This window comes from Anguilla anguilla, chromosome 9 (genome assembly GCF_013347855.1).
Source record: "Anguilla anguilla isolate fAngAng1 chromosome 9, fAngAng1.pri, whole genome shotgun sequence".
NCBI lineage: Eukaryota > Metazoa > Chordata > Actinopteri > Anguilliformes > Anguillidae > Anguilla > Anguilla anguilla.
The window spans coordinates 46,923,818-46,934,513 of record NC_049209.1 but is presented as its reverse complement, the minus strand read 5'-3'; the positions used below and the strand labels follow the sequence as shown (position 1 = coordinate 46,934,513).

The 10,696-nt window shown below is 52.1% G+C and overlaps 1 protein-coding gene across 1 annotated transcript in view; it reads left to right on the top strand.

The window, feature by feature from the left end:
• Positions 1-10,185: 10,185 nt before the first annotated feature.
• LOC118236573 (V-set and immunoglobulin domain-containing protein 10-like 2) overlaps positions 10,186-10,696 on the top strand; it is a 14,934-nt gene continuing 14,423 nt past the window's right edge. The window contains exon 1 of the mRNA XM_035435063.1: positions 10,186-10,255. Coding sequence (XP_035290954.1) covers positions 10,186-10,255 — 70 coding nt within the window. The remainder of the gene's footprint in view (positions 10,256-10,696) is intronic.

The following is a 10,696-nucleotide window of genomic DNA, read 5'->3' as shown; positions in this document are numbered from 1 at the left end:
TCCTCGAAGCGCTTCGCGGAGAATAATGTTTACCCGTCTGCGTGTTCGCGTGTGTGTCTGTTTACCCTCCCTCCTGGGGGGGGGGGGGGGGGGGGGGGGGGACCGTGTCACGGCTGCGCGGTCGAGACGATGTCACGGTTAAGCGCTCGGTCTGGTTCCCATTGAGGCCGCAGATTGCTCCGCTTCGACCCTTTCCACACGCCCGTCGGGGCTGGAAGCCGTTGCGCGAGGGGAATTCGGCTGGGGGGGGGGGGCGGGGGGGGGAAGACAACGCCGCTGTCAGCGTGGCAATTGATATTTCAAGCTTCGCTCGAACATCCGGTTCGACATTTTTCAGAACCTCTTAATTTGCACCCCTTCGCCAGAGCTATTCATAGCTTATGCTGTACTCTTAAAAAAAAAAAAAAAAAAAAAAAAAAAAAAACACCAGATCCCAGCAGCCTTTGCTGTGGTATAACCCGCAAGTGCGTCTTGTTCTTTGGTTACATGAGAACGTTCTTGGAATCCGAATAGCTTGTTAGCCGTGCCTTGCTTGAATAAATATGGTTTACTTATTTACGTATGTTCTCAAAAACCCGTAACCGAGGGGCCAGGACGGGGCGTCGCTTTTGAAGCTCATTTCCTGCTCTTATTGCTCTCTAGCGCCACCGCAGTTGGGCTCCAGTATAGGTCTGTCAGCCCACAGTGTCAGCGTAAGTTAGTGGTACCTCTGTAGTCAAAATACAAAGTCAGTGATTTTTATCCACAAGATCATGTAGTCTCAATAGGTGTTGTTTCTTCGTCTAATGTCTTCTCATGTGCCAATTTAAGTTTTTGAGTCATTTGGACAGCTTTTTAGTATTTTGTGGACCAATCAGGGACGTGTTTGCGTCACTGAGCGTCACTCGTGGGGGTGGTATCTCACGTGCTTATTGGACGACCCAGAACCGGCCTGGACTTCATGACCATATAAGGCTCCCCCCTTTTTCCTAATGCATGGTCTCTCTGTACAAGATGGCGGCACAAGAAATGCACTTCTGCGGCTTCAAAAACGCTTTTCACGAGTCCGAGGAAAGTCAGTGGGTGACATCACAGTTACTTTGTCCATTTTATACAGTCCACAGCAGTAACGCTGAAGACATGTGCAAGCTTGCATGTTTCGGATAATCTAGTAAAACGGGGAAGGAACAGTTTTACTGTGTTATACGAAACTCAGGGTTTGTGGGCTCGCTTCTCAGCCGGGGTGCTGCAGTGGCAGCCTGGAGCAAAAGCACTGAACCTAAATAGCGTCAGTAAGAATACCCAGCTGCGTTAGTGGATTGTATGTAATAATGTAATCTGTTTAAATTGGTCCGGATAGGAATTTCTGCTGAACGCTGAAATGTACAGCTGGGGCTAGTCCAGCATTCAGGCTGTTAGCCTGTTACCCGTCTGTGTGGGAGACAGCGTGAAGCAGTCCGCAGAGCTGGCAACTCACCCCCCCCCCCCAAAAAAAAAAACATGCACCCCCCCCCGCGGCCAGGGCCCCAATACTCCGCGCCTTGACAGCGTACTGTGGTCTCATCCCTATTTGTATCCCTCCCTGCTTTCCCCCCGTCTGAATAAAGAGAGAAAAGCATACATAAGGGTGCCAGACTGCCCTCTCTCCTTATGAAAAGAAAAAAAGATGGCTTTAAATCCCCACTTTTTTATTACCATTGCCGTAAATTCTCTCCCCCGATTCTGTCCACGTCATTTTTTGATATAAATCTACCTTGAGCGTTTTTTTTCCACTTATTCATGTTTATTTCCTTCGATATTGTTAATCTGTTCATTGACTTGTCCCACCCTGTATTAAATTATGTGCATATTAATTGTGCCTTTATTTGTAAATGTGTAATACTAATTATAAAATGTATTGATTGGTTTGTTTCCTAATTTGTATTCTGCAGTTTGTTATTATAATTGTAGTCGCTTAAGGTACACCGCTGTTGGCTGGGAGGTACAGAAAGGGGGCATTGAGGTGGTGGGGGGGGGGGGGGGGGGGGGGACCTGGAGAAGGAAAAGAGCGATTAAAGGAAACAATCCAACGTAGCAGCAGCTGATTGCACGTAAGACTGAAGAACGAGAGCCGTTCGTTCTGAACCCGCCCTACATCAAAACAGCCTTTCTTCTCTATTGTCTCGAAAGACTACGTTTGCCTCTAATTGCAAACAACTGCGGTCTTTAAAAGCTGCAGCCTGTGACCCGTGCAGAGATTCCTCAGAGGTGATTTCGGAGCAAACATTTTTCTTTTCTTTTTTTTTTCTTCTTTCTTCTTCTTTTTTCCAGGGACGGTCAGACAACGCTCGCTAACAGAAATATCGAAGCCGCTCGCCTGATCTCTCTATCTCCGGCTACGGCAGAGGTCCCCCGAGAGAACACCTGCTCAGAGAGGATTGTGGGAAATGCGGTGCGGGCGAGATTTACGGCCGGGCCCCGGGACACGGATAACATCCCGGCGGGGGCGAGGGGTGGGGGGTGGGGGGGGGGGAGGTTCGGGGGCGGGGGCGGGCGAGGGGAGAGAGAGAGAGGGCAGTCCAAACAGGAGCTGCAGCGCGCTCCCACAAGGCCGGCAGGGAGGCAGCGTGCAGTACATAAACGCTCCACGCTACATTGAGCTCCAAAGCCTTCGCGCATGCTGTCCGTCACGGGCCCCCGCCCGGCTCGCCCCCCCCACCCCACCCCACCCCCACCCCCTCACCCCTCCTCTCCCCGCTCCGCCCCGCCGCGCCCCGTCTCCACCCGGTCAGCTCATCCACCGATCCCGGGTTCGGGGAGGGAAACGGCGAAGGACCCACCTTCCATCACGAGGGGGGGGGAGGGGCCCTGTCTGTTTCTGGTTCTGATGTCAACCTTCTGTTCTCTGTTATTTAATTAGTGCAATCATTAGTGCACGAGCTGACATTTCAGATGAAGATATTGATAATCTAACCAACGGCAGCTTTTAGTGGTTTCTGTCTTTGCGTCCCCATACAACATGTTTGTTCTGTGGTCTAGACTACGGGTGAACTGGAGCATTGTTGTATAAAGCTAATTAGCTAATTGAGCCTGGGTAACTAACGGAAACGAAACCATGGAGACGACCCCCCCCCCCCGAGGAATGGAAGTGCCTGCTCCTGGTCTTACAGCGCTGCTTCAAACACATGCTCCTCACTCCCCCCTCCTCCTCCTCCCCACCGCCCCCACACACACGCTCCCCCTGCAGGTCAGCCCGCTCGTAAAAGTTAGCCTAGCGCGTCCGCCTCTCGGCGAAGCCGCCGCCCGTGTTTCCGCCCGCTGTGAAACCCAGTCAGGCTCGTCCGCAACCCGCGCCGCTCCAGCGGGCTTAAAAACCTCCGCGCCACACCGCGCCGCCCCGCCCCGATTGGCTTATCCCCCACGCCTCGCCCCGATTGGCTTATCCCCCTCCGGGCTCCACTGCAAAACGAGAGAGCTGAGCCTTCTGTTCACTTGACCTGGCTACATAAAGACAAAATATTACACAACAAACATCATGGGCAGAGACCTGTACAGCCAGTCTATCAGGAGCAACCTGTGTGTTTCTGCCAGTCTCTCTGGCCCAGAGGGGCTCTCCTCTAAAGCGTCGCACACCAGGGATCTCAAACCCGCATCCCGGAGGGCCGCAGCGGCTGAGCTCTGCCGGTGTTTGATGTGTTCCTGCACCTAAGCGCTTAATTTAAGTCACTGATTGGCTATGGTGTCTTGTTTCCGAGGTCTATCTTGGCTGCTGATTAAAAGGAAAACAGCTCAAAACAGCTGTGTTCAAAACAACGCATACCACGTCATTTCCACGTCTACTTAAGGACAACACACTTTTAACACAGTCCGTGTTGGAAAGTACCCTTTGTAACACACACATTGTATATTTTTAAACACACTAGTAGCTTTGACACAAAATGCGTTGAAAGTAACACAAAAGTAGTAACACGAAAGTATCTTGGATATTAACGCATCCTTTTTGAGAGTATACAGTCAGGACAACGCTGTCACCGCTGTCAGTTTAATCCAGGTTCAGCAAACCCTGAACTCTGAGCATTTATTCAGGACTGAATAACCCCTGTGTTTGCTACATTTAACACTGTATCCCCAAATCCATTTGCTGCTGAAATCATTACGACCTTGGTCCTCCTCCCGCACTTACTGTGGCACGCAATGTCACATGACATGTTTCTGACTCCTACTATCAGCTGACACAGTTAATTTGGTGCCCCGCCCACCCTGTTTGTATCGTTTTTTATTATGCACTTCTGTAAGTCACCCTGGATAAGAACATCTGCTGAATGCCTCCTGTGCAATGTAATGTAAATTTAACTTTGCAGAGCATGTCCGAACAGCGCTAATGGGAAACGGTGTGCTCGGCTAAAAGTCCAGCACTAGTTCTGGACTTCATTTCCCACGAGCCCTTCTGTGAAATGTTGCGCAACATTTTGCCCTTGATGGTAACCTGTAGTTTGAGCCAAGGCCATCCGGTAGGCAGTTTGCTGAGATGTATATTTTATGTTTTCATCTGTGTGTGTTTTGCCTCTCCTACGTTGACTCACACTTGAGCTGGCTTGTTCTGCAATGTGTTCTACGATGTTTGTATTCCTGTGTTTATAACCACGGTTAGAACCAGTAAATGCACATAAAGATGTGGTTTGTGGCGGGCTGTGTTTGTCTAAATATATGTGTATATGGATTCAGTTACAGTAGTGTGTGTGTGCTTGTGCGTGTATGTGCGTGTGCATGTGTGTGTGTATGTGCGTGTCTGTGCGTGCGTGTGGGTGCGTGTACATGTGTATGTGTGTGTGTCTGTGTGTGCTTGTGGGAGCGTGTACATGTGTGTGGGAGCGTGTGGGTATGTTTGTACATGCATTTGTGTGTGTGTGTGTGTGTGTGTGTGTGTGCACGCGCGTGTGGGTGGCCCCGGCTGTGTGCCGTCACATGAAAGCGTAACGTGAGAAAGTCATGAATGAATGCAGGAGGGGCGATCGCGTTCCTCTCCGCTCCTGGCTGCGGTGAGCTGGGCAGTGCAGGGCCCAGAGGGGCGGACCAGCACAGGCCAGGCCAGGCCAGGCCAGGCCAGGCCAGGCAGCCCCGTACAGGGCAGGACGCTGAAGGCCGGGAAACGGCTCTGGAGTTAAAGCAGCATCTGAGATCGCTTTACGGACCCGCCGTTTGCTTTCGCTTAAAAGCAGCGTGGGGTTAAACTCCTTTCAGGGGGGACCTGGGCCCCCGGGCCCCCCCCTCCCCCTCCACTCCTCCCCCTCCCTCACTGACTCCCCCGGACACCCAGGCCCAGTTGTTTTTGTGATCAAACCGGGGGTGACCTGACAGGGAGTGAGGTAGGGCTGGGGCGGGGGAGTTGGGGGGGGGGGGGGGGGCGGGGCGGGTCAGTGCGGGGCAGCTGAAAGTACTGAGGCCCTGAGGTGGAGGTAGGCTGGGGAGGTGTGGGGGAGGAGAGGAGAGGAGAGGATGTGTGTGTGTGTGTGTGTGTGCGGGGGGGGACAGTTACAGAGGGAGGTACTCAGAAGTTTAGCGTGGCCCGGTTCTGTACCTCGCAGTCATAACCAATGACTGATAGCGCAGCAGAAATATCCTAAAGCCTGGTCTCTGAGCGCCGCTGCAGTCCCCCTGGCCCCTCCGATCCCCCCCACCCTCCCGTTCCCCCCTCCCCCCCGCACCTCGCTGTGTGTGGTCTGACAGAGTAGAGGAAGATGGAGGAGGCTGCGTGCTCACAGCTGTAGCCAGCGTGAGGCGTAGCTGAGGCCCGTACTGCACCAGGGAAGGGAGATGGAGTAGCACACACAAGCATACATTATACCCTCAGAGTAGCACACACAAGCATACATTACACACTCAGAGTAGCACACACAAGCATACATTATACACTCAGAGTAACACACACAAGCATACATTATACACTCAGAGTAACACACACAAGCATGCATTACACACTCAGAGTAACACACACAAGCATACATTACACACTCAGAGTAACACACACAAGCATACATTACACACTCAGAGTAACACACACAAGCATACATTACACACTCAGAGTAACACACACAAGCATACATTACACACTCGGAGTAACACACACAAGCATACATTACACACTCAGAGTAACACACACAAGCATACATTACACACTCAGAGTAACACACACAAGCATACATTACACACTCAGAGTAACACACACACAAGCATACATTACACACTCAGAGTAGCACACACAAGCATACATTACACACTCAGAGTAGCACACACAAGCATACATTACACACTCAGAGTAACACACACAAGCATGCATTACACACTCAGAGTAACACACACAAGCATACATTACACACTCAGAGTAACACACACAAGCATGCATTACACACTCAGAGTAACACACACAAGCATACATTACACACCCAGAGTAGCACACACAAGCATACATTACACACTCAGAGTAAAACACTCACACTGTACACTACACACCACTTACATACTCTACTCAGCAATCTCTACTCTCTACCCCCACACATAGTCACTGTACACTACACACCACTTAGATACTTTCTACCCCACACATATTGTAGAACACACTCTGTAATACTGCAATTCAAACAATAAACTGACATATTGTACCCCGCATACCAAACAAACTGAGCGCACTGGTGAACACACAGCTAAAACATGCCAAAGATCATCATTACTGTGCTGCTGCTGGGTCAGGGCTCAGCTGTATTGCATTAGAGGAGCGGTGAGGTCACAGTCGTGCGACAGCAGTCTCAGTTGGAGGCCCGCTCTTCGTGGTGCTCTGTGGCTTGTGCCAGGTACCTGTCACAGCGGCTTTAGTGCTTTAAGAAGTGACATCACAGATACGTGATTGGAATGTTCTGAGCCGAAGATTCTAATGCTGATGTAACAATGCCTTCTGGTAACTGTAAACAACGGGGTTCTAGAACACTGACTTAGAATTCCGTAGAGCATTCCAAGAAACCGGCTCATCAAAGGATCGATGTTCCCATCCTCCCCAGCGCTTCCTCGTGACTTGCTTCGGACCGCCGTTCCCGCCGCGGGGCGAACGACCTCGTCACGGGTTCGCCGGGTGCGGGGGCGGGTTCCGAGACCCCGGGCGAGCGCCCCGGCCCAACCGGGGACCTCCAGCCGTGCCATCTGGGGGCCCCCGCTTCCCTCTCAAGTGCTGCCAGCTCTGAGCAGTTCAAGCTGGGGCCCCCGCTGGACCCCCGCCGGGCCTGCGTGTCTGGCGAAGGGAACCGCACCTGAAAGCGTTTTACAGAGCTGAGAGGAACCAGATAAGGCCCAAATCCTCCTCTACTGTACCCCCCCAAACTCATCCCATCCCCGCACCCAAACGATCCCAATCAGAGACAGCGCTCTCAGGCCCTTGCAAAACTTTCCCAGGCCGCTCCATAGTTCTGGCGCGGTGCTCCTCCGCGCCAGGCTGGGGTAAATTAGCGTACGCGCCGTGTTTCACTGGGAAAGAATTCGGCCCGCCTCCCTACTTCGGCTCAACTGGCCGTCCCGTCCCTGGTAATTACAGACCGGCGCGAGGCTTTTTTTTCTTTCGCTAGCCCTTAGCTGTTTTAAACACAGTTTCCCAAAACATCGTTTATGGCAATTTGTAGCCAAAAAAAAAAAGCGACCCCGCGCTCTGCTCCGTTTTTAGCTTGCGCCGTTCCGTGCCAGGGCCCGCGCTGCGTCCGTAGCCTCGCAGTTTCTGCTTCTGCTCCGAGCGATTACGCGGCGTGCTTCGTACCGTGTGCTGTCACGCCCACGGTTCTGCTCCAAACACAAAGCGGCGTGTGTTATTCCTTCCCAAAAAAAAACACCGCTCGAAACGAAGCTATCGCCGAGCGAACGCTCGACCGCGTTTTTTCCGTGACCGGATTTCGGGGTCCAGTCGTTAAGAATGATATCCGTGCCGGGATTCGGCTGGATGCAAAGTCAGCCCAAAGTCAGCAGGTCGGTTAAACTCGAGAGCTTCCCGAAACAAGTTTTGATTGGACGATTCTTCGCGCGAGAGGGAGTTCAGCGGAACATGGACGCGCACCGCAGGCCGTAAACAAGCAGGCTAACGAGCAGACGCTCGGTAGCGTAGCCCCCGCTACGCTCGGATAAACTCGCCGTTTATCAACCGAACTGAGAGGAGAGGAGGAAACAGGGGGCGGATAAAACGCTGGGAGGAAGCAGCTCGGTTCCTCTTCCTCCCGACTCGTTCCCCCTGCCCAAATTCTGGGTCCCGCAGCACCACACCCCCCCAACACCGCCCTCACAAACCATATTGTTGTTCTATTTTTAGTCATCTTTTTTTTTGGGGGGGGGGGGAGAAGGGGTTTGGGGCGGGGGTAATCCTTTATTGCCTCTGTCGGTTCCTCAGAAGGGCTTTATAAATAGCAGGTCTCCAGAAGAGACGAACGCTAACGGAGGTCGTGCTAATTAGAGCCTTCTCCTGAGGAGCGCGTAGCGTAGCGGTTTTACCAGCCGCTCAGAGCACTAGCGGGTGGGCGGGACGGGGCTGGGTGGGGAGGGGTCTGGCCGCTGCCCAAACGAGGTTGGGGGGGTTGGGGTGGGAGTAGGGTTTGGGCTGCGTGGGAGGGGGGTGGGTGTGTGTGGAGAATTTCAGTTTGAGTAACTGGGTGGTACAGTTGGAAAACCTGGCTTGCATTTTACCTGGCTTGAGTCCAATATGGACCATTTGTGCTCTGAAAGAGTTGATTTAACACTGAACGTTTTACTATGTGTAGGGAAGCCACATACAGCACTGTATCGTTTTTAAACAGCGGTGTGTTGGTGAGCTCTGTCGTGACATATCGTTTGTAGGTACTGACCTTCAGGTCAGGTGAGAGCATGACGGCACGCTCCCCTTTATTTTGGGCTTTGTAAACATATAAAATTAACCATGTCCACATGGCATTTGTTCAGCTCTCATGGAACTGAGACTTTACCTCACCCAGCTTTGAAACACGGCACCTGTTCGATGAGGTAAGGCGCTCGTAGGCCCTGGTTTTCGACCGAGCGTCCGAAAAACCATCGACTCCCCCCCCCCCCCCAGCGAAAGGAGCCCGCGGAGCGCTTCTCTGTACCTGAACCACGGCGATTGTTCAGAGGGGCCGATTAGCACGGGTTAGCTGTCCTGTAATTTAAGCGAAGCCACAAAGAAGCACTCAGAGTCGAGGCTGGAGCTTGAATGCGCCGTCCGGAGGACTACAAACGAAAAACGGCGAGCGGGGGGGGATCGCGTTACGCGGAGGTAAAACGATAAGGGGTGTTCGCCCGTCTCTGATTGGATTTCCTCCACCCGATAGCGCGGCTATCGAGAAAGACAGTGGAAAGACTGGGTTTGGCGTGCGTGGCGTAAACCGCAGAACATTCGGCATTAAATCAACTCTGAGGGGGTACATTTTACTCTGGTGGTGTACGTTTGACCACGACGGAGGCTCTGTTACAGATTAATTAAAACGGAATATTATACTGTGCAGTCTGCATTGAGTGTGGCTCAGCACACCTGCAGAATGATCTTTGCTAGCGCTTTAATTTGTTTCCAGGATTTGAATGAGCAGATTGTGTTCTCTCGCACGAACCGCTGTTGTCGAGCCTCTAGGGAATTAGCTTCTGGCTACCTGGGGCCAGCTCGTCAGACTGTAGGCAAACGCCTTCCCTAAACAGGAAGCTGAGACAGACTGGCAAGGTTGTCTGAGAACATGCAGGACGCATATCCTGAGATAAAAAAAAGATGGAAGAGTCACACGTTTGGAACCGTAAATCGCGAACGGAGCGTGCCGACGTTGCCGTGGCTGCCGGTGTGCATTTCATGGCCGAGCTGCGGACGGTATGCGATGGAGGTTACCCGACCCACTCTCTGCTCAATAATGAATGGGACGGGGGCATCATCCCGACACTCTACACTCAGCTTCTCTGGTTCAGGCGAAGAGAGAGCTGGACTGTTGAATAATTGAGGGCAAATCTTTTTAGTGAATCTTCCCCTACCCTACCCCCCCCCTCCCCCCTTCTCAAACCCGCCCCCGTCTCCCGACTCAGTCTGTGCGTGACTCATAGCTGGGTACGGGACAGATATTCCACCGGCGGGGGACGTTATCGCAGCGCCTGGCTCCGCGTGTGATTTTAAAAGGCTTTTCCTGTTCGTTTCCAACCCGAGTGAGGCGTCATTTTGCCGATCGTCATGGCACCATGGGGCATGGACCATTAGGGGAGGCCTATTTCTGCCTGAGCGTCTGCCTGCTCCCTCTGCTTCTGCAAGGTAAGACACCAAGGTCGCTGCGTTGGGTTCTGTACTGCACAAGTGTGATTGCCATTGTCATAATACAGTAGTATACCTTCCCTAGTGGAAATGTAGCAGTGTAGTACCGTATAATGTACTGTAGAACGGTTATGGTGACGTGCTTGGAACTCAGAGCTTGCGGGTTTGATGCCCAGACGAGACACAGCCGTATCCTTGAGCAAGTTACTTAGTCTGACTATTGCTTCATGAATATCCAGCAGCATGACATGGATTTAATGTAAAAAAAAAAGAAAATGTAAAAGTTGTTAGCTGTATCAGTCTGGTTTAGAGTGATTTCTAAGGACATTCGAATGGGAATGTTGTCTGCATGTGAAAACAGAATTGGCTCTCAATGCAAAGTTTGAAGGACATGTTTCTGGGTGTCAGAGTGAACCTGATAACTCGAGTGGCTGTTTGGAC